Below are 22,917 nucleotides of genomic sequence, written 5' to 3'. Positions count from 1 at the left end.
ATAAATGTGTATTACTGTGAAGAGTAGAATGTTTCTTGAAATTTTGGCCTGTGTGAAACAAAACCAATATAAGACAAAGGTTGCCTAATTAATTGTAACATATCCTTAATGAGGTAGGAAGCTCAGTATGAGCCAGGAAGCTTTTTGGCAGTCTGATTTGAGTATAGGATGATGTTTAAGGAGAAAGAATTTGTCAGTGTGCTTCCACCATGGTTTGGAGGTAAAATGACCAATGTGTTACAGCTTAGATGGTAATGTGTCTAGTGTGAAGAAAAACAATTAATTCAGTTACCATGGTTTAATGAAAATATTCCATGAAACAAAACATTAAAAAATTAGAAGCAGTAAAATGTCCCCAAAATAACGTGATGATTAAGTCGATTAAGTATATACATAAGATGGACAAATACATCAGGAAAACCATGCAGTACACAACACAATGAATTATGCGTTTATTAAAATATATGTATCTACTAATTTTATATATTTTAATATAGCAATAATAGTGAGAGGAAATACGCAAATTTTTAATAGACTTTATTACTGGCTAATGGAATAATAGTTTCAATTTAATTCATTTTCAGCTTTTCTGTAGTAAGCACAAATCCTATATACTTTTATCCACTTAACTTTGGGAACTGCAAAAAAAGAAAAGTTTAAAAAAATAGTTGAGATCTCTTTGCCCGAGTTCAATATCTACCAAACAAACTTTTGAGCTGTATTTGGTCTGAGGCAGCTGCCCTCCAAGACAGAAAGCCTTGTTCACAGTTATGCCGCCAAATACACGTGGCAGCACAAAGTAAACACAAGTTTCCTGCGTGTATATATTAGTACTCTTTTGAATATGGTCAGACAAATTATTTTCCCAGAATCGACGAATTCCTGAGTGACCTGGTTAGATTAATTTTTTGAACATGCACAGCTGGGGATGAGAACCAGACTCTCAAGGACCCCAGGAAGATGCTGGGGTCAGCATCTTGGTGCTGACCAAGACCACTTGGTGGCTTCTAGTTTTCCATCTTTAATATGAGAGAAGTTGCTCCAGTTTTTGGAGGGAAATGCCTCCACCCTGGTGATCCTGATTGGAGCAGGACACTGTGAGGTCCAACACAGTAACTAATTGACACCCCCACTCACAGTCCCATGAGTGATGCCAGATAGAGCTGGCCGGTGGTGGCAACAGGCGTCACATTCCAGGGTTCTTCCCTTAGGGACTTTGAAAGGAAACAGGGCTGATATTGTTTTCTGCTGCTTTTTCCCTTCATTTGGGTCGAGCTCACCGAGAATATAGACAATGAGACAAGAGAAGAGCTATCTCCACAGCCATCTCCTTCCTTCCCCATTTACTCCAGGCATCTAACCATCTGAATGCAGCGCCAAAGAGCTGGATCAAAGAGCCAGATTGACTGAGTTTGAGACCTGTCTCTGTCCCTGGCAAGCTGTGAGATACTCCATTTTTTATTTCACTTTCTTCATCTTAAAAAAAAAAAGAGGATAATAGTACTTACATCAAAGAACTATTGAGATAATGTATGTAAGTAGGTGCTCAGAACTAAGTCTGGCACCAAGGAAGAGCTTTATAAATAAGTGTCAGCCACCTTAGCATTATCGTCATCATCTTAATTATCATTTTCATTGTCAGAACAAGGACAGGGTGTGAGCAGAGATCAAATCCTGTGCTACTTCAAGTCTGGCATTGTAAGTGCGGGTATCATTAACCTAAGGAAACCTACATGGCACCTTCGTGCAAATTAGAAAAAGACATTCCCTCCTCAACACACTTCCCACCCATTTTCGGGACGACTATCATAATGCGCACAAACATCCATGATGCCTCTTCTGGGAAAGGTGCCTCCTCGGGTTGTACAGTGCACAACCTTCACGCTGTACAGAGGTCCAGGTCTCCCTCTGATGGAAGAGACCACGGGGCTTGGAGACAAGTGAGTTCTTGCATAACAGAGAGAGGGTTAAAAGGAAACTTGAGTGGGTCCAGGAAATGCCTGGATGTGTGTGTCAAATTCTGGTAGGGGTATTAGAGTGTATGTCCCGAGGAGAAGGTTCAAAGCTATTCTCAGATGTTTAAAGGAATCACAAGTCCCCCCAAATTTAAGGAGCCTCATTCCACCGTTAGGAGATGAGATGACGTAGGTGTATGGAGTCTGAGGTGATGCAGGAAATGAAGGCAGGCTCTAGATGCAGCTTGGGATTCAGGAGAACCAGTTCTCGGGGAGAGGTCACAACTGGGGCCCTTTAACAAGCAGGAACTCAGAAACCTAGATGGGGAACGTTTTGACAGTGAACGGGGAAGGCTAAGAGCAGAGAGTTCCTGAGACAGTTCCTATTTCTTAGGTCCAGCTGTCCGGAAACATGAAGAACGCTTCAAGTGCACCCTCTCTTTCCCCACAAGGAGTCTGCAGGCTGCACTTCATTCACATTCGGCTAAGACATAGTCCCCTGCGGCTCCTCCTGTAAAGACAAGATCCAGGAAAGAAGCATCACAGACCTGCGATCCTCTTGCCTCCTCCCCTCCCCGGCCACTCATGTCAGCTCTTACCACCCCCTTCCCAAGGAACGCCTGGATTTCAGGCACCATTATCTCTCATCTGGAATTGCTGAATAGCTTCCTAACTGGTCTCCTTGTCTCCCATCTCACCTCCTAACAACTCACTCTCCATATCGAGGAGACTGGGTCCCTCCTTGCTTATTTAAGTCCTTGCATTGATCGCCGCCCCTCCAGTGCTCATAACATAACATCCCAAAGGCCCCCAGGGCTCTACAGGAGTTGGCTTCTGTCTGCCCCTCTTTCCCCTGCACCACCAATGTTCAGGGAGTAGAAATGCAGACTGAAAAGTACGTAAAGTCAAGGGTCAAATTGATAATAATTTCTCACCTCCCAGCATGCCTCACACTCTCCCACTTGCACAGTTGCTTCATCTGCATTGACTTCCCCTCGTCCTCAACCTCACCTAAAGAAATCTTACTTCTTCAAGATCCAGAAGCCTTTCTTGATCCCCAGATGAACGTGGTCATCCCTTCCCTTGACACCCCAGAGCATTTGCTTCATATCTGCCTTAGGATCTTTGGGGGTCTTTAACTGCATTTACCTGTCATGGATTTCATTCCTTACTAGACCTGGGTTCTGAGATAGCAAAGGTGACTTAACCTCAAAGCACCTGCACTACCTAAAACAGCACCTTGCAAAATAAGAGGCGTTCAAGAGATGTCTGTTGAATTAGGAGCTTTCATTCTGAGGGAAATCATTAATTCCTGCTCCCAGGGATTTGCCAGGGCTCCCAGAGAAAGAGAGATGAGAAGGCTTCTCATGGATGCCAACTCCCCTTTGCCCTCCCCCTGCTCCACTTCCTGCAGGAGGGTCAGTGTGTCCTGGGGGCAGAGATGCTAAGAGGCTTCCTCCTTCTTCCTACTCACTGGAAGCCTGCCTTCTCCTCAAGATTCTGAACAAAATTCCAATAAGGAAGAGGATGATACAGACAGCAATTCCACTGATGATTCCAGTGACCAGGGTGCCAGACAGCGAGGGCTCTAAAATAGCAAAAGCAAGGGAAAGCCCATGATCACTGCCCCATCCCAGAGCCAACCCTCCCCTCACTGCCCTGTTGACCACTCCCATCCCACCCACACCAGGTTTTCTCAGCCCCTGGCTCTCATCCATACCCCAGGTGGCAGTGAGGGGCTGATCCAGGCCTGGGTGTTCCACCTGGCAGCTGTATCTCTGCTCTTCCCCAGGGAGCACGGCCAAAGCCACCCAGCCCTGGTAGGTTCCATCCCCGTTGGGCAGCACGTCCTCAGGCTCAACGTCCTTGGCATCCAGTGGCTGCCTGTCCTTCAACCACCTCATGGTGATGTCCTGGGGGTAGAAGTTCAGAGCCTGACACCGTAGAGTGGTCACTGCAGAGGCCACGTGATGAGTCACTTTCACCAAAGGAAGCGCTGAACAGGAAGGAGGGAGGATCTGGAGGGGGGATTCCTACCCACGCCAGGAAGACCAGAACTTTCACTTCACTTTCTCTACAGGTTGGAGGAAGGAGTTTCCCTGTGCAGATAGAGCAAGTTGTAGGAGAGACACACCATTTTGTGCCCTAAAACATGTTCTACGATTGGGTTCTGATGTGGTGTCACATGGAGAACAGTCACAGTCATATCAGCCTGTTCTCCGGTCCCACATGTAAATATGCATACCTGTTGCCCATGTCTTACGTTCTTTGTTAATACATTAAGTGGAATCAGATGAAATTGCCCCTATGAGGCTCAAAAGTGATTGAATATGTACTACTGGTAATTTCACCTGGTTCAACCCAGTAAGTATTCTTGTAAGAAGGGGCCTTGTAAGATAGGCAGCCTACGTGACTACTGCCATGTTCTGTGAACGTAACCTTTACCCTCCAAGATTCTGCTACTCTGACCGGTTGGCTCCTTGGTATTCATCTCTTGCCTTGGTATTCATGTGATAATTGGCATCTCTGAATTCCTAAAAGTTATAAATATACATAGCGGTCTTGGTTAAATCAAGAGAAAAATCACAGTTACTTCTTCTTTAGCTACGTGCATGGAAAAAAATGAACACCATGACTCATGGCTGGATGATACATCTCAATTGTAAAGTGGAGACCTCAGAGCTGGAGACCTCAGGGTGGAAACTCAGACCTCATTACTCTCCCAGAGACTTACACAACCTCGACCGTCTCTGAAAAGCCAGCCGGGGATCCCATGACCTGCATCCGCCTCCCCTCCCTCACGAGAGGGGCAGAGGGCGCTCCCGCCGTACCTTGCTGGCCCAGGGCCCCTCTCCCCAGCTCCAGCAAGCGCCGCAGCTGCTCTGGGCAGTCCCGCTCGAGGTAGGCCCTGTTCTGCTTGGCCCGAATCTTGTTCACTTCCCACTCCAGCTTGGTGGTCCGAGCCCTGGGCTCTGCTGCTCTCCAATCCAGCGTCTCAGGGTGGAATTCAAGATGGTCCTGCCCATCGTACCCGTACTTCCAGAACCCTCTGGTGCTATTGTCCTCTTGCACCTCACAGCCCAGGATCACCTGCAGGGTGTGGGACTCTGGCAGCACTCTCAGCTTCGTTACTGAAACCAAAGGAGCAGGCCCCTGTTTTCGCCATTACAGGGACCCAGTGACCTCAGGAATCAAACTCCTGCCCTCTTCCCTGCCCCCGGATCTCAAATAGCCAGTTCTCTCCCTCAAGATGCATCCCTGAGGCAGGGACACACTCCGCCCACCTCGGGAAGGCGAGGCGTGCTCTCCACGTACCCTTGCTTTGGTTGTGGTTGTCCATGATGGTCCAGAAGTCCACGATGAACATGTGATCCCAGCCTTTCAGGCTCTGGCTCAGCTGCAGCCACAGCTGGCTGGTGGCCCTGCCCCAGAGCCACGGGGCACGAGGCTCTACACGGCGACTCTCGTGATCGTAGGACACGAACAGCTGGTCGTCCACGTAGCCCAAGGCCTCAAACAGGGGCAGCCCAAGGTCTGGCTCGGAGGCACCCATGAAGAGGAAGCGCAGGGAGTGTGACCCTGGGGAGAGGGCGAAAGGCCTTCTCTGTGGGCTGCCTGGGGAACTGGGAGGCAGACCTTCTGAATCAACTGGTACCAGCTGTGTCTGGTCCCACCCTGTGAAAGTGACATGCGGTGCCTGCCTTCCCTCCGCATGCCCCTCTCGTCTGCTCTCCCCTTGTGCCCATCTGCCACGTGTGCCTGCCACCCCATTGCAGGCCCCAGCCTCTGCCCCAGTAGTCACGATTACAGCAGCCTCCTTTGGACCCAACAGACTCTAGAAAATCCCAAGGTCTGTCTAGCTAGGGCAGTTGAGATCAAGAGTTAGTGCTCAGAGCCAATTAGATCCAAGTCCAGAGGAATTATTGTTGGTTTTTATCACTACTTCCATCTCTAAATGCTTTACTGTGTACAGGCAGATTTCGTTTTATTGCACTTTGCAGCTAATGTGTTTTTTACAAATTGAAGGTTTGTGGCAACCCTGAGTCAAGCAAGTCTATCAGCACCACTTTCCCAACAGCCTTTGCTCACTTCATGTCTCTGTGTCACATTTTGGTAATTCTCGCAAGATTTCCAGCTTTTTCATTATTATTATATTTGTTATGGTGATCTGTGATCAGTGATCTCTGATGTTACTATTATAAAAAGATTTTGCCTCTCTGAAGGCTCACATGATGGTTAGCGTTTCTCAGCAATAAAGTACTTTTAAATTAAGGTATGTATGTTGTTTTTTTAAGACAATGCTATTGCACACTTAATAGAATACAGTGTAGTAAACATAATTTGAATATGTACTGGGAAACCAAAAACTTCATGTGAGTAGCTTTACTGTGACATTCCCTTTATTGTGGTGGTCTGAAACTGAACCCACAATATTTCTGAGGTCTGCCTGTAAATGTTTCCTGTCAAATGCTGGAAGATGTGCTGATAAACAGCTCAGGGCAGCTTTTCAGCAACAAAACAGTTCCAAATCAAATGCAAATATAGAAAAACCCCAGTAAGCCCAAGAGGACAGATCTCTGGGCAGGTGAGAGCTTCCTTACACCTCCCCTCAATTCTAGAATGAGGGAGTTCAGGGATGTATCCACAATGCCTAGAACAGTGTCTGGCACGTAGTACATGCTTAATACATACTTGTTGGGTGACCAAATGCTGACTTCTAGATTTTTGTCTCTGGCCATGAACTCTAGACTCTTACACTCCAACTGCCTACATGATACCACCAGTTGGATGACTCACTGGAATCTCAAACTTGAGCAAGTCCAAAACCAGGCTCTTGATTTCCCCCAAAATGCTCTTTCTTCTGCCTTCACCATCTCAGAAATAGCATCACCTATCCCCCTGTTGCTCAGGCCGATAAAATAAAAATAAAAATAAAATAAAATAATAACAGAGGCACCTTCGACTTTGTCTGTCATGTGATCCTTCATAGATCCCTCAGCAACTTCCTTCAAAATAGATCCAGAATACAACCGTTTCTCACCACCACTTCCGCTCCCACCGGCCCAGTCCATCAACTCCTGCCTGTCTGCTTGCCCTGTTTTTATCGTTGCCCCCTTCACTACGCTTTCCACAGAGCAGCTGGAGCAATCTTTTCAACAGCTGTGCTCGATCACATCACTCCTGGGCTGGAATCCACACTGTAGCCTGTGAGGCCCCAGGAGACTCGCCCGCAGCTCCTCTGCTGAGCCCATTGCCTATCCTAGGCCTCCGGCTCCTGCGCTCCTGCTGCACCGGCGCCCTTGCTCTTTCTTCAACCAGGACCTTCCGTCTCTTAAGGGACATCTGGCAATGTCTGGGCACATTTTCGGTTGTCACAGCTGGGGAGTGTACTAACATCCAGTGAGTAAAGGTCAGGGATGCTGCTAAACATCCTACAGTGCACACGACAGTCCCCACAACAAAAAAAATGTCAGCAGTGCCGAGGTTGCAAGTCCTTGCCAGGTCTCCCCAGCCTGTCCGGGAAGCGCTGTTCCCAGGCAGCGTCACCTCTATTTCCTTCAGGTCTCTGTTCAAACCCAGCCAGGGGGCTTCCTTGGTGGCGCAGTGGTTGAGAATCTGCCTGCTGATGCAGGGGACACGGGTTCGAGTCCTGGTCTGGGAAGATCCCACCTGCCGCGGAGCAACTAGGCCCGTGAGCCACAACTACTGCGCCTGCGCGTCTGGAGCCTGTGCTCCGCAACAAGAGAGGCGGCAACAGTGAGAGACCCGCGCACCGCGATGAAGAGTGGCCCCCGCTTGCCGCAACTAGAGAAAGCGCTCACACAGAAACGAAGACCCAACACAGCCAAAAATAAATAAATAAATAAAAATTAAAAAAAAAACAAAACAAAAAACAACTCACATTATTAAAAAAAAAAAAAAAAAAAAAAAAAACCCAGCCAGGGAGAGTGGCCTGCCCTGATCTCTGTGCGTCCCACGCCTTCAGGGCACCCATTACCTGATGCTCTCTATCCTTTTGTGTATTGTCATCACCGTCTATTTGAATGCAAAGCACCAGAGGACTAGTCTCCCCGCTCTCTCCTGGGTCTAGAACAGCGTAACACATGGGTGGTGTTCCTTCAATACTTGTGAACAGTGAAGACTTGTGTCCAACAAATGTTATGGTTCAACCCCTACCTAATGCAGTGTGACTTTTAGGAATCGCAGCTATGAAGCGGAGACACGGGCTCTGCCTCAAAAGCCGTGAGTAACATTGAACAAAGTCACCACCTGTGAGCAAGTCTTATCTCATTCTCGTCATCTATAAAGTGTGGATACACATACTACCTACGCTCCAAGTGTGGTTCTGAGGCTACGTGACAAAGTATAAAGCGTCCAGAGCTGTGCCAGACAACAGTAAGGGCAAACACTGCCAGCTAAGATTAGAACCAGTGATACTTCATTTAATGTCAGAAAACCAGATTGCCTGAATTCTTTGTAACCTGGGGAAAGGATTTAACCTGAGGTCGTTAACCACTAGTAAAATCAACATACGAATAGCTCCTACCTCCCAAATGCATAGTAGAGTCAAACAAGATCACAGATCTGAAGGTGATTTAAAACTGAGGTCATTACTTACATGTTAATTACCATTCCTTTGGCATCCTTTAGTAAAGGCCGGTTAATTATACAATACTATTAACACTGCAAATCAACAAACCAGGGCTGAAAAGGAGAACTGTGAGATTCAGTTCAAAAGTTCAAAAACAGCAGATATGTTATTTTTCCAGGCAAAAGAACAATCACCAAGAGTCAGTCAGTCCCTAGGCCGACCTCTGTCAAGAACCTCCCCCCCACAGCGCCAGTGGTTCTGAAATGGAAACCCGGCTGGGTCCGCCGTGCGTTCGCTCGTCCCAAAGTCTCCCAACCCTTAGAGCGCCCGGGGAAGGAAACACCGAGGGGGCGCTCCGGCCGAGGTCACCCTTGGTGAAAAGAACTTCCTGTTTGGGGATGATCGGGGGTAAAACGACACAACCACCAGTAGAAACAAGAATACCGAGATCCGAGTCCAAGGACCCCTAATCCGAGCTTGGCCTCGATGAGAAAAGGTTTATATCTAAACACGGCACAGTCGGAGGAGGGAGTGGGTGGTTCCGAGCGTGACTTCATAGCAGCAGGGACAGCGAGCGGGCCGGGGGTGGGGGTGAAAGTCTTGGGGCGAGAGGCCCCGTAACCCCATCTGCACCCCAGTGACTCACGTCCCCTCCGGGGAAAGTTGGGGGAGGGGACCGCGCACAGGGCTGAGCAGTCGTTCCGAGCTTAGCGAACTCCCAATCGCTAAGAAAAGCTAGTTTCGATTTTTCCTCCCCCCCACCGCCCGCCGCTCCCCTCTCTGGCCCGCAGCCCCCGGACTCACGCGGCGATCGCCCCTGCGTGGCCACCGTCCGCAGGAGGATCAGGAGGAGAAGCGCCGGCCGGGCTCGCGGGCCCATTTCGCCGGCTCGGACCGTCCGTCCTGGCGCTTTTCAGCCGCTTGGGTAGGGCGGGGAAACGGAGGTGGCCCAAGAAGTCACCCTGGAGCCATTGCCGAGGCTCCGGGGATCCCAGATGAAACTTCCTGGACAGTGGGAACCTTTTCCGGGGCCACTGGCGAAAAGAAATGGGTCTCCTGCACTTGAACTCTCTCTCCTGCAATCCAGAGTACCTGCTTGGGAAACACTCGGTGACGCAGCTGTCCTTCTGGTTTTTAAACCCAGAGAGGATGTTGCTGACTGGGGAAAGTATATTTCACGATTTTCTGATCTAAATATTTAAATATTGAATAACTTGAAATTTTAATTATACATTTTCAAAAATTTTAAGTTCAACTTTCCAATCCTGATGTTTTTGCATAAAAATTTTATTTTATTCTTTGATCAGAATTAGTTAAATCATAAGATTAACAGATTAGATCCTATCTATCGAAACATCTTTCACAATTTATATAGTTAAATTATATGTCACAAACTACTGCACATTGGAATCACCTGGAGAATCGTTAAACCTATTGATGCCCTGCTATAGCCCCCAGACACTCTGATTTAATTGCTGTATGGTGCAACCAGAGCAATGGGATTTTAAATACCCCTCTTCCCGCCAATACACACAACAAAGTTTGAGAACTACTGTCTGAGAAATTTCAAAAGGATATTAATATCTGATTTTCCTGAAACCTTTAAGTGCCTAATAAATATAAGTGATACCTTTTAAAGCATGTATGCAAATTTTGGCCATCTCAGAAAAAATCAGAGTTGGAAATTAAGGCCTCTTAACTGTGTGGGGATATGAAATAGGGTGGGGAAAATGTTGAATATTGCTGATGAGCACATGGGGGTTGATTGTGCAATTACTTTTTTTTCTTGGTAACAGCTTTATGGAGATATAATTCACGTACATACAATTCACCCATTTAAAGTATAAAATTCCACGGCTTTAGCATATTCATAAAGGTGAGCAACCATACCACAATCAATTTTAGAACATTTGTCATCCCATCCACAATGAAACATTTTAGTACCGTTTAGTCATCATCTCCCAATTCCACCATCCTCCCTCCCTCTCCCCTTACCCAGTCACTAAGCTGCTGCTAAAAAACATAATTCAGCAAAGTAAATTTTAAAGATTGAATTGGCTTTATTGAATGACTCATGAATCAGGCAGCATAACATCTAGCAAGCAGAGGAGAGCTCCAAAGAGCTACAAAAAGGGAAAGATTTAACGGTACTATGGCCTTACTCCAGTTTCTCTGAACCTCAGTTTGCTCATCTGTGAAATGGGGATAATTTCTGATCACCAAATGATACTCTATGTGAATGACCTCTTACAGCTGTTAACAGATATGGACACCCCTAGAAGGTAATAATTACAGACCGGCAGATTAGGCATAAACTGTATGTTGTACGTTTTGGTTTAGAGTGCCATCAGAACTAACGAGATACCATGGTATAAATGTCTCTTTCATTTGGGAAGAGTTTGGGACGATTGCAATGACTATTTTTGTCAATTGTTATCTTTCAGCTCTTCCAAGAGCCTTAGAAATTTTAAGGGAGAAAACGTCCTCGATATTTAATATCTTCTAATGAAAACTGTCGTATATATTTTTTTCATTACCGATGAGAAGAACAACAAAGTCTACTCTTGCTCACTTTAGTATAATCAGAGTTTTTGTAAACTACCCTATTGTATCTCATTTCTGATGAGTATATATGTGTGCTTTAAAGGCACATAAATTATAATCAATCTTCAAGGCAAAGTTATACTGCAAAGCCACTGAAACTCTCCGTCTCAACTTTCTCATTTGTAAAGAGGTGATAATAACAGCTACTTCATAAAATGATTTTTAGAATTAAATGAAAAAGAATAAAAATTGATAAATGAAGCCCTCAACAAGTGCCTGGCAAATAAACAAGGCTAAACCATGTTTATTATTAGTACATATTCTAATATCATACTAATATTATCAATGACATTTTTTATCTGAGGATGCTGCTCCCTACCAGGTGATAGGTCAGTATCCTCTTACAGATTGCCTGTATTGTGGTTATCTCACTATCAAAATAATAATAATTTAAAAAGATAAAACATATGCAGTCTCTTTAGGTCTTTGGAGTTCTTATGCCTAATTTGCTACTCACATTTAAGACACAGTTGAAGTGGTTTCTGCACAAGACTGTTTCTACCCCCCGTGATTTGGTAAAATTGGCCATATCCTCCTTTAGTCTCTACTCCACACTATACTGCCAGATGTAAAACATTTCTGTCCATTCTCTTTCCATACCTTTCCCCCTTACTCTAAACTGTATGCACTTTGAGGGTAGTTATCTGTGCTTCTCCTCCTTATTAATTGCTTGAGGAGGTGAATGAATCAACCATGGGTTTCTTGTCCATTTGACAATTTATTTCTCTTTATAAAGATTATTGACTCCAAAGGTCCCGGTAGCCAGCTTGGTACTTGACTGCTCTGGGCCTTTACTCCAGTCTCACAGCTTCTCAATACTGTCACTGTCAACTGTAGGTAATAATCATTTCTTTCCATCAAAAGACTATATATGAATGAGTTTTGAAATCTTCTGGGTAATATGTCAACCCAGAGTTAATGATTGATGACTTAGCCCGGCTATAAGGAGCATCAGCTGTCCACCAAGGACAGTGTTAATTTGGAGCGCCATCTAGTGCCTATTGGTGCCAACGACATCCTACATTGTAAATGCCCTTGGGCAGGGAAGGGTAAGCCAAAACAAACCCATTTATTAAATTGTTAATTGGACTTTTACACAACCTACACTTCAGCGCAGTCTACTTCTTGGGGCTTTGTTTGGAGCGTGTGTGTTACAGTGAAGGTGCTGGATTGATCTTAGGCACATTGCAAAGTCCCAAACCCTTTAAACCTTTTTATCCTTATTAGCACATAGTGTGTAATAAATTTGCTATTACTATCACCATTGTCATAATTGATATACCTTAACCAAGATAGTACCAGTGTTGTTATCTTTGCACAATAGTGTTTTCTTCTGTCATCTTCCTCCTCACTGTGGTCATTTTTACTTTAAGAAAGGAAAGAAAAATAATTTAGTATTTTAAAAGTTGCCTTTGTAAGACTATGGCTAACCTCCATGCCTGGGGAAAGTCGACTGTTTCCTCCTTTTCATGTCCACTCTGACCTTTTCCACAGCCATTATTCCATATCATTTTCTAGGTCCCCGTCCTCCAAATTCCACCATAAGGGTAGAGCCTGTCTTATTTACTTCCTTATTCCCTAAACCCAGATGGGATTATCGAAAGTGCGGATTAATTTTTTGTGGAATGAAATAATTATCCAGCGTGATATTTCTGGACTACTTAGACAACTGTCAGTCCAAGCCACTTAATTTGTTCCTGCCTTGCCTTGCCTGGCTATAGACTTGCTGAAGTCTCAGGGCTTCACAGTGGTGTCAGGATCACCATCTGTCAAATGGGAATAAAAATTTCTGTTCACCAAAAGAGACAGAAAAGTGTTAAGTTATAACTAAAGGTTAAAAATTACATAAGGGCCTGGAGAAATTGTAACATGCCAGCCGCCAAAATGAGCTTTGGTTGGTTGGGATCGCCATCTAGTGTCCGTCAGAACAGACAGCAAGATGTGTTGTAAACACCTTTGATTCTACCGGAAGGGTATGATATTCATGCAGAATTATTTGCAGGGGTGAAAACACTTTCTGCCTACAACTCATTAAACAGACTAGTAAGTAATTAATAGTTATGGGAGTATTTTAATTTTATACACTTTATAATAGAAAAACAAAGGTCTTTGACTTTAGTTCAGTTGATATTTGTGTGTGTGTGTGTGTGTGTGTGTGTGTGTGTGTGTGTGTTCAGGGTACATGAATTGTAATCAGTCTGCAGGGCTCTCCTAGGAGAAATCTGAATTCTCAATCTCCATTTCCTTATTGGTGAAGTGCTAATGCTTGTAATGGTAGTCATAGGATGGTGGTGAAGACAGAATGAAAATAGTGCATATAATGCCTGGTGCATAGAAAGTGTTCAGTTAACTGTTATCTTTATTAGTATTATTGACACTCTTAAACCAACAGTTACAGAATGGTGTTGTGTTTATAAGAATGTATGTATAACTTTTAAAGTAATTTTTAAAATATGTATTCAAAAATTTGTACTTACAACATGGCAGGTACTATTCTTAGAACTGTATAACATTAACTCATTAATTCTCATAGCAACCTATAAAACAAGTACAACTATTGCCACTTTATAGATGAGAAAACTGAGGCATAGAGAAGGTAATAAAATTATCTAATGGCAAAGTTGAGTTTGAACTCAGGCATTCCAGCTTCTGAGCCAGTCCTTTTGATAAATATACTATGCCACATCTGTATTTTTCCTGGACTATTTTATAAAATTAGGAGGAAAATATAAGTGCTACTATCATTAACCATGAAAAGTGTAAGAAATCTATGTATTAACTGAAGCATAGCTACAAAATCTTAGGTAAGCTAACATTGTAAGGATTTGGTCCCAGCCAGAAATTTTGTTTAACTTAAGGAGGTTTAGGTGAGTTCAGTAGTAAAAAATGCAGGGTGATGGGATACCTTGGTCCCTCTTCTGTATTGACAACACACGGTTCTCCCTGACAGCTATGCCTGTCTGCTGTTGGAAGTATGCACATACTTAGGATGCAGAATGCAGGGAGGAGGTGACTATGTGAATGTCATCATAATCTTTTCCTTTTGAGTTTTGGTCAAGGAGTGAGCTCCAAGAACAGCAATGCAGGGGGTAGATTCTGAGTGACAGTGTTCGTCCTTGATTATGTTCTCTCCTCTCACTCCCCAGTACACATACACACACACGTATCTCCCATCTCTAATGGGCAAGCTTCTTCTCTTCTTATTAGAATCTCTTCTTGAGGTCTTCCTTGGGTTAGTTCCTAGGTCTGGTGACCTTTCAGAAGCTGCCAGGGGAAGCATACATAATTGGAAAGAGAGAACCAGCTTGTTGGGCTTGCTCTACTCTTACCCACTCCTCCAAATGAAGGAGAGTATCAACTCTCTCAGGGTCACCCCAAGACAGGAGACTCCCATGGTACAAGGATGTAGTGGAAATAAACCTCAAATAAGAGGCTACTGTGTGCTCCGTCCAATCCCAGGAACTGTACGCACATTATCTAATTCAATCTTCACTATATTCCTGGGGCGAGGGAGCAGTGGGGAGTGTTACAGAGGAGGAAATGAGTGTTCTGGCTCCAAAGCTGCTGTCTTGCCTTCTGCTCTTTTGCACTAACAACTCAGCTGTGTTCCCAACCTTCAGGCAGCCTTACAAGTCTCAGATTAGCCTGGGGCTGCCAGGATTTTGAATGGGCTAGGGAATGAGGAACTTTCCTGAGCTGACCTTCTATCATTTACCTTTATAATACATAATATTATATATATAGTATTACATATTATAGATTTCATATTCAAGTCTATATATAGCATATATAGTATATATAAAATATACATACTATGTAGAGATTTATATGTAATATATAGTAGTATGTATTTAATATTATATATTTATACTACTATATATTTTACATATAAATCTCTATATAGTATATATAGTATTATGTGCTATACATTTTATGTACAAATCTATATATATAATGTAAATGAATATATTATATGCTGTTTGTTATATATAATTATGAATAGATATAATTAATTTTATAGGTAGTAAACATCATATACATGTGATTATTAAATTTAATACTCAGTTTTAATTTCTAAAGTAGTAAATAGCTACATATATATGTAACTTACATTAACAAAACTTACCGGGGGGCTACTAATTTTTAGAAATGTGAAGGGGTCCTGAAATCTGAATTTTGAGAACCACTCTTCTAGCCTGTTCTCTGATGTCTTAATTTCCCAATTGGATTGGTAAGTACTTGAAGGCAAATGTTTAAGCAGCACATGAACATTTTTGGTTTTCATACATTTGTTCTCTCGGTGGTTTGTGTCTTTCTTATCAGATTTATCACACTGTATGATAATTATACTTGTCTGTGTCAGTCTCAAAACGTATAATTCCTTAAGAGGAGACACTTCGCTTGGTTTATCTTTGCTTTTGTTACCTCCTGGTGTCCTTTGCTTAACAAGTGCTCAGTAAGCATATGTGAAAAGCTTATGCATGGCATAGTGATGAGCTAGGAAATAAAAAGCAATAACATGTCCTAACAAATCTACCAAAATTTGTATGCCCCTGTTTCCTCCAAAATAGTCATCGTGTAAAGCCATATATTTATTCTGATTAAGGCTATTGCCTAATATATGTTTTCATCTTACGCTTTATAATTGCCTTCATTAGCGGCCTGAACTGAGAAAGTGTAAAAATGTATATCTTCTTGCTATTGACAAATCCTTTTCTTTTGAAGGTAGGTTTCATTTTTGAAACCACTTAAAATCATTTGAAAACAAGCTTGAAAAATAAGGTGGCTATTAATGCCCTAGTTTCTTGTGTCACTTATGTGCTTCTAATAGCAGTTCCAAATGTTTTGCAATGTACTGTTCCTTTTGTAATACTCTCTATGTATTAACTGAGCTCCCACTATGTGCTTTACTACTATATTCTGTGTTGGTTTCCGCAGTGTATTTTGAGAGTGTGTCAGGGAATAAGATACAGAAACTTTAGTCTCAACCGAAAGTTTCCTTGGCGAGTCAGGAAAAAACAGGTTTTAATAACTTCCAGTTGGGGCCTATAACGAACAGACAGAACACTCTTCTGGCATGGTAGAAGGAGGAAGTGAAAGAAAAATCAGTTGTCAGCCCCTGATCCATACACCTGTCCCAACAACTCCTCTCACTCTCCTTTGAGTGTGTCTTGCTGTTTGAGTCTCTCTCTCTCTCTCTCCAGCTCCATTTAGGCTTGACATTCTGCTCTGCATCTTTAACTTTGTCCACCAGCTTTCCTGACCCGAAGAACATGAAACAAAATTAGCCAACCCATAATATTTAGGATGTGTGTAAATACAAGAATACGCAATTTATTGCATGGCAACATTTAACTTTGTCCTCAGTTTATTGCTGGCTATCTTGACACCATCAATTTTGAGTGGGCAGACCACACCCTTAATCTGAATTTTCCCTGGAGCTAATTTTAGTAGGTCTTTTGTTGCTCACGGGTTTGTTCAATCTTATTTCAAAGCCTGAGACTTCATGGGACATCTACAAGATCTAAGGTGGCTTTATAGCTCATGGTCAAAAAATCTTGTATCTTCCAATTTTTTAGAATGGTTTCTAGAGATTCTGATTCAGAGTTTGTAGGACAAACTGAATAACCAAGTGTCAAAGTATAATTTTCAAAACATGACTCTCATACAAGTACTGTGTATAGTGAGCTTGTGCATGGGTCAGAGAATGATTTCAGTATTAATGACGGAGCAAGCAGAATGACAAAGTTAGGTCAAAGCAGGATACAGGAGAATGAAATATGTATTCAGTCAGGGCAAGAAAGAATGCTGGGAGGCTGAAAAATCAGATACAAAATTGTTTAATGTCCTCTTAGGCAATACAATCATAACTTTTAGGGTTATCTTTTCTACCAGAAAGAATTCACTTGCATCTCTACTGAACAAAACCTTTATTAATGTATCAATCTTCTACAAGTAAACGTATAATTTTGCGTACTCTGAGCCCAATCGAAAAGGAACTATTAAGTCATAGTGGACAGCGTGCTGTTCAGTATGACAGCTATTAGTCACGTGTGGTCATTGAGCACTTGTAATGTGGCTAGTCTGAAATTTTACAAATGTAAAATACACACCAGAATTTGAAGACTTACCATATGAAAAAAAGAATAGAAACTGTCTTTTTTTTAAAATATCGATTACATGTTGAAGTGATAGTAGTTTGGATATACAGAGTTAAGTAAAATATATTATTAAAATTAGATTCACTTATTTCTTCTTATTTTTTCATTGTGACTACTAGAAAGCTTAAAATTACGTGTATGACTCACATTCTATTTTACTGTATAGCATGGCCTTAGAGCATTAGATGAACCACAAGTGGACTTGTGGAGAATTCTCTACTACAGCTTGAAAAGACATGAAGAAATATCTTTGCTTTGTTTTTGACTTTTCTCAACACAAGTTACAGGGCTCTAGAGAAGGGCTGCTTGTTGTTCTGCCTTCCAGCCTCTACTATGTAGCCAGTAGGTTGAGAGCAAGAATTTGAGTGGCTGGTGGCTGGTTCTGGACTTCAGATTTGCATATAGAGAGATGTGATTTGATTGATTTAAACTGAGTGGTCATATCAGAAAACTGAATTACAGTAATCAAATTTACATGCTGCTGATTTGTAAAAAGGGACACCAATTTATAGTGAAGGGAGGTTCAGTGACCTGGTAATCAAGACTCCACACAGCTCTTTTCCTGGTGGTTATGCATACTTAGCTGAGTTTCAGATGAAGAGGGGGCTCATTGCACATAGAATCAGAACAAAATGGCATGTTCTTATTTTTTTTTTTTTTTACCAAAACATATTAGTGTGATGAAGGTGCTTTAGTTGTTCATACACTTTCAATGATTTCTTACAATTCCTATGCCCAAAGTCACACTGATGGATGGCAGGTCTAAAGCGATTTTCTGTGGTTGCTAATTCATCCATCACTAATCTTATTAGGCTGTTAATTCCCAGAGGACATGACCAGTAGTAGACATAGTTTCCAAATGTTGAATGAATGTTATTCAGTGAAACCATGGGGTTATCCTTAGTCTAAAAGAAGATACCTCATTTTTCATTCATCACTGAACTTAATTTGTATAACCCCTTTCGACTATCACATCTAAGACTGACATCTTTAGTACATATTTTCATCTAGATGTAGTAGTAGTAAAGGGAGCTTTAGAATAGAATACATATGGCCGGCTTTAGAGGGGATAAGAGGTGAGCTTATCAGCAAAAAGTGGCATAATAATTTATTTGTTCTAGTACTTTTCCTCTATTTCTGTTAAAATTTTGCCATTTCATGATTTCTGTTTCAAATCTATAGTTCATCTTAAAAGTCAAAAGTGTATCTTGTTGAAGTCAGTTGCTTTATTTCCATCTGTATCTTTGGGTTCCCAGCTAGAGAGTGTCCTGTACCACGACATGTGTTAGATATTGTTACTGGAAGTAACCTAGAATTTTCATGTGCTGAAATTCATCTTTATTGCAGCATGCAAAAATAAATAAATAAATGCTTGTTTTCTCTGAAAACAGATCATCTACACGTCCCTAGCTGCCAAGTCTATTTGGGGGTTATTTGCAGGCTTAGGGGGTCTCCTTTCTTCCCTCATTATCCGTATTCTTGAGGGCCAGACCCCCTGTCTTGCACAACCCAGAGGGAAACCTGAGAGCTTTTAAAAAACAGCCCAATTTCTCGCCTTTGGAGAAGTGAGAAGAGTGCCCCGCCCCCATCTATGAAAAGAGGGATTTGATAGAGTTTCAATGTCTTCAAATCAAAGATTTAAGTCTCTAACCCCCCATCATCCAGGACCCCCCCCCCCACAAGGCTTACGAACCCCCTCCCATCCCGCCCTAACTGCTTTGGACTGGTCCCAGTCCACAGTTCCTGTGGGTCTGTACGAAGAATTCACAGAGGACCTGTGTTACTTCCCTTGCGAAGAAACAGAATTATGGTGAAAATTTAGGTGGAAACCATTTCGTTTTTGGCTCCAAAAGAAGGGAAGCATGTGCCCAACCACCCCTGAGAAAAAGAACTTTCAGGGGCAAAGGAGCGAACAGGTAATTTAGAAGAAAAACAGAAAGTGGTCTCCGACTGCCCAGGACTTCCCTAGGAGTTGGGGGAGTTGGGGACGACTGGACGAGTAGTCTTTGTGGTTGCGGAAAAAATAAATGGAGAGCACGAAGGCTGAGGCTTCTCGGATCCTTTCCCGACCAAACTCGGGTGATTTGGTGCTGGGTATTTTAATATTTTCCCCCTTTTGTGAAGTGGAACAAACACAACTTGGGCGCACCGCTGCGGCTCAGAGCCTGCCAGCCAGGCGGGCGACCGGAGCACCAATCAGCGCGCGCCTGCGCTCTATATATACGGCGGCCCGGGCCGAGCGTAGTTCTATCGGCGTTTTGCCACTTGTTCCCGAATCCTAGATTTTCACCATTCAGCATGTCGGAGACCGCTCCTGCCGCGCCCGCTGCTGCGCCTCCTGCGGAGAAGACCCTGGTTAAGAAAAAGGCGTCCAAGAAGCCGGCCGGGGCGCGCCGGAAGGCGTCTGGGCCACCGGTGTCCGAGCTCATCACGAAGGCTGTCGCCGCTTCCAAAGAGCGGAGCGGTGTGTCTCTGGCTGCGCTCAAGAAGGCGCTGGCGGCTGCGGGCTACGATGTGGAGAAGAATAATAGCCGCATCAAGCTGGGTCTTAGGAGCCTGGTGAGTAAGGGCACTCTGGTGCAGACCAAGGGCACCGGTGCTTCCGGCTCCTTTAAGCTCAACAGGAAGGTGGCCACTGGGGAAGCCAAGCCCAAGGCTAAGAAGGCGGGTGTGACCAAGCCCAAGAAGGCTGCTGGGGCAGCTAAGAAGCCCAAGAAAGCCACGGGTGCGGCCACTCCGAAAAAAACCGCCAAGAAGACCCCGAAGAAGGCCAAGAAGCCAGCTGCAGCTACTGTGACCAAGAAAGTTGCCAAGAGTCCAAGGAAAGCTAAAGCTGCTAAACCCAAGAAGGTCGCCAAGAGCTCTGCTAAGGCAGTGAAGCCCAAGGCCACCAAGCCTAAGGCTGCCAAGCCCAAGAAAACTGCACCCAAAAAGAAGTAGGCTGTTAATCGTCTGCTTCTAAAACCCAAAAAGGCTCTTTTCAGAGCCACCACTGATCTCAAAAAAAAAAGACCTGTATACTCCTTCCATACTTGCTGTTTCTGTATATACCTATCACCTTTAGCTTTTTAATCTAGATCAAGGTTGCGCAGGAGTCGTTGCAGAAGGCTGCTCACACCACACTAAGATGGACAGCGAGGGCTTGGAAGGGTGACTGCGGTGAGGTTGCAGGGCGTAGACCCATCCCTGTGGGTTGTTCCTTGCTCTGCGGTGCTTTTGGTTAGTTTCCTGGTCAGCAATTACAAGCGCTGTCCTGAGGCTTGCGTACTTCGGCTATCCGCCTGCCCCACTCCACTCCTGTGAGCAGCAAATACGACCACAAAGAAATCCAGCCAGTTTCTTAGTCTTAACGGGATATTCCGATTGGGCTAAGAACTCATTCAAAAGTACCGCCCTGCTCGCGGGTTGGCTCACTTCTCCAGCCCGTGATTTTCACCCTGTATTTAATTGGATGGTGGCCGGCCTCCATCCTTAGTCTCCAATGTTTGTTTTCCTTTCGTTGGGTTAGCACTATTCGCTTGATACAGAAATGTATCTGGTATTTCGGACATTTTCCATGTTTCGAAAGTCAAGTTGCTGGCTCTCGGGGGCGTTGGTATCATCCGATCCGGGGAGGAGTGTGGGTGCAGGCACTCTGGCCTCGCATTCTTTTGTTAATTCCTGTGGGCTGTGGCAGCAAAGGAACATTTGAAAAACTGCTACAGCGGTGGCAATGACTCTTCCACCCAGGGCAAGGCTGGACCAGGGATCTTTCTGTTCCTCGCATCGTGTAACTTAAAACAGATGTGTGATGGATTTGAGCGCATGAAAAACAACTTTTAGTCGGCCATTTTGTCCTGGCCGGCCAGTCAAGGATCCTCATTTTAGGTAGACTTTAACATCTAAAAATCGAAGATGCTTTAAACGCATTTTTGTGCAATCCAAAATTTTCTACGCGAAGGAGAAAAAATATATTGGTAAAGTTTTGGAAATAGTGTGTGTATTGGGGGGGGAGGTGATGTCTCTAATAAAGGGCTTTAGTTTTCATTAACAGTATTATATGTGGATTCTTTCATATTCATGGCGTTTCTCCTGGATAGAGAAAGTCCAGCATCCTATTTCTATTCTGGTGGGCAGAGAATTTCTCAAGACAATTTCCCGGGTCAGGGGCTTCTGCAGACCTGCAGCTCAGTTCTTCAACCATTGCCACAAGGACGAATCTGTGAATTGAGTTATTTCCTGCATTAGTGGTAGTAGCAATGGAGTTCATTCCTCGTCTTAGTCACTGTGTAGGAGAAACCAAGAGATCTACTGGATAAAAAGAGTAGAATGGAGCCAAAGTGCGTAGAAAAGCAGAGATGAGAGATGTACAGAGAGTGCTGCAAGATCTGGGTTCCTGACACCTCCTGAGTTCCTGGTTCTTTGAGCCACCTGAACTCCTGCCACCGGGGCCTCTCCACTTAGTTCAGGTTGGGTCAAGTTGCAACAACCAGGAAACCTAATAAAGACACTCCAAATATAATCACAGATAGGGCTTATAGTAATAGCACCATGTACTTCTATTTTCCCTTTCTCCTTCAAATAATTTCAAGTCCACCCATTTGCTTGATTTCACATCAGCTCTAAGAGGCAGGGAAGGAATCAACCTAAGCAAAGAGAGTTGATTCTCTAATTTTTCTTCAAACCTCTTGTGAATGCCCTTTACGGTGTAAATTTATTGGGTTTATATACAGTTGATCCCGTCATTGAATGTTTCCTGCAAACGTATTTGCATAGTTGAAACATGTCCTTTACTTTCAAGTAAAACATATTCCTCAAAAACAAATATAACCATTCTTTAGTAAGGCTGCAGGAAGAGTTGATTCACAGAGAGCTAAGTTATTGTTAAAAATCTCTAATTTTACCTAGTCTTTAGATAGTCTTCAACAATGTTTCCTCAATTTTGTCCGTGTTCTTTTTGTTCCATTCCCTCACAACTGTTCACATAGTTTACTGGCTTGGGTCTAATAAGACATTCATTCAATTCTAAAAATTGGCTATTTTAACGAAAAGGTCTTTGTCACGATTTTGTTTAGTTTATAAAACCTATATTTTATTTTTACATTATTAATATTATTTTCAGTATTCACTTATTATTATAAAATAATATTGACAACAGCAATAATATACTCAAATAATTGGCCAAACATGGCTGATTAGCCAAAAATGGCAATGAATACTGCATAAACTAAACTGCTGACTGATAATGATGAAAATTCATGAAATGTTCTTGTACTTTGGAAGTGTACACAGAAATTAAAGGCTCCTTGTAATGCATTATTGTAAAAAAATTTTTTTTCTGTACATACACAGTGCTCTCATGGCTGAAAAATTAAATATCCCATTACTTCCCCTAGGCAGTGCTCTAGATATCATTTCTTCGAAGCCTGAGGGAGATGTAAAAGGTAACTTTGTGGTTGAAATCCATGCCAGAGAGGAACAGGTCCAGTACAAGATGTGATTACATCATTAGAGAATTTCAGAAGGGAACAGGGATATAGGGCACAGTGGTAACAGCAATACTGTTGACAGCTAGCTTTTTTTTTTTTTTTTTAACATTACTTCCAATTTCCAATGTACTTAACTT

General features: G+C 43.2%; 4 protein-coding genes across 7 annotated transcripts in view; 2 read left to right on the top strand and 2 right to left on the bottom strand.

The window, feature by feature from the left end:
• Positions 1–22,917, bottom strand: part of LOC132374436 (uncharacterized) — a 58,210-nt gene that overhangs the window by 14,643 nt on the left and 20,650 nt on the right. The gene's annotated exons all lie outside the window — the stretch shown is intronic.
• The window catches only part of LOC132374416 (uncharacterized), a 112,354-nt gene that overhangs the window by 72,829 nt on the left and 16,608 nt on the right, over positions 1–22,917 (top strand).
• Positions 521–9,655, bottom strand: HFE (homeostatic iron regulator). 4 transcript variants are annotated; one of them, XM_059938075.1, is made up of 6 exons: positions 9,352–9,650; positions 5,271–5,534; positions 4,787–5,086; positions 3,676–3,909; positions 3,430–3,543; positions 521–2,466 (listed from the first exon to the last, which is right to left on the bottom strand). In XM_059938075.1, the coding sequence occupies exons 1-6, from the start codon at positions 9,425–9,427 to the stop codon at positions 2,426–2,428; spliced, it is 1,029 nt and encodes a 342-aa protein (XP_059794058.1). In that variant the 5' UTR covers positions 9,428–9,650; the 3' UTR covers positions 521–2,425. The 4 variants fall into 4 exon arrangements, with proteins under 4 accessions (XP_059794058.1, XP_059794056.1, XP_059794059.1 ...); XM_059938073.1 differs by having other exon boundaries at positions 3,676–3,951; positions 9,352–9,647; XM_059938076.1 differs by lacking the exon at positions 3,430–3,543 and having other exon boundaries at positions 3,676–3,951.
• Positions 19,578–21,342, top strand: LOC132374419 (histone H1.2). The gene has a single exon (XM_059938083.1). It carries the CDS (start codon positions 19,611–19,613, stop codon positions 20,250–20,252), a length of 642 nt encoding a protein of 213 aa, XP_059794066.1. The 5' UTR covers positions 19,578–19,610; the 3' UTR covers positions 20,253–21,342.

This window comes from Balaenoptera ricei, chromosome 11 (assembly GCF_028023285.1).
Source record: "Balaenoptera ricei isolate mBalRic1 chromosome 11, mBalRic1.hap2, whole genome shotgun sequence".
Taxonomy (NCBI): domain Eukaryota; kingdom Metazoa; phylum Chordata; class Mammalia; order Artiodactyla; family Balaenopteridae; genus Balaenoptera; species Balaenoptera ricei.
The sequence above is the reverse complement of the archived record's forward strand: the minus strand, read 5'-3'. Positions and strand labels throughout refer to the sequence as shown.

Bases quoted from the DNA above. Each gene is read 5' to 3' on its own strand.
- LOC132374419 (XM_059938083.1), top strand. From the start codon at position 19,611: ATGTCGGAGACCGCTCCTGCCGCGCCCGCTGCTGCGCCTCCTGCGGAG.
- HFE (XM_059938073.1), bottom strand. From the start codon at position 9,427: ATGGGCCCGCGAGCCCGGCCGGCGCTTCTCCTCCTGATCCTCCTGCGG. The intron at 3,544-3,675 runs GTATGGATGAGA...TTGCTATTTTAG, and splicing joins GCCCCTCACTGCCACCTGGG to AGCCCTCGCTGTCTGGCACC. The intron at 2,467-3,429 runs GTGAGTAGGAAG...TTGTCTTTACAG, and splicing joins GAGGAGAAGGCAGGCTTCCA to GAGGAGCCGCAGGGGACTAT.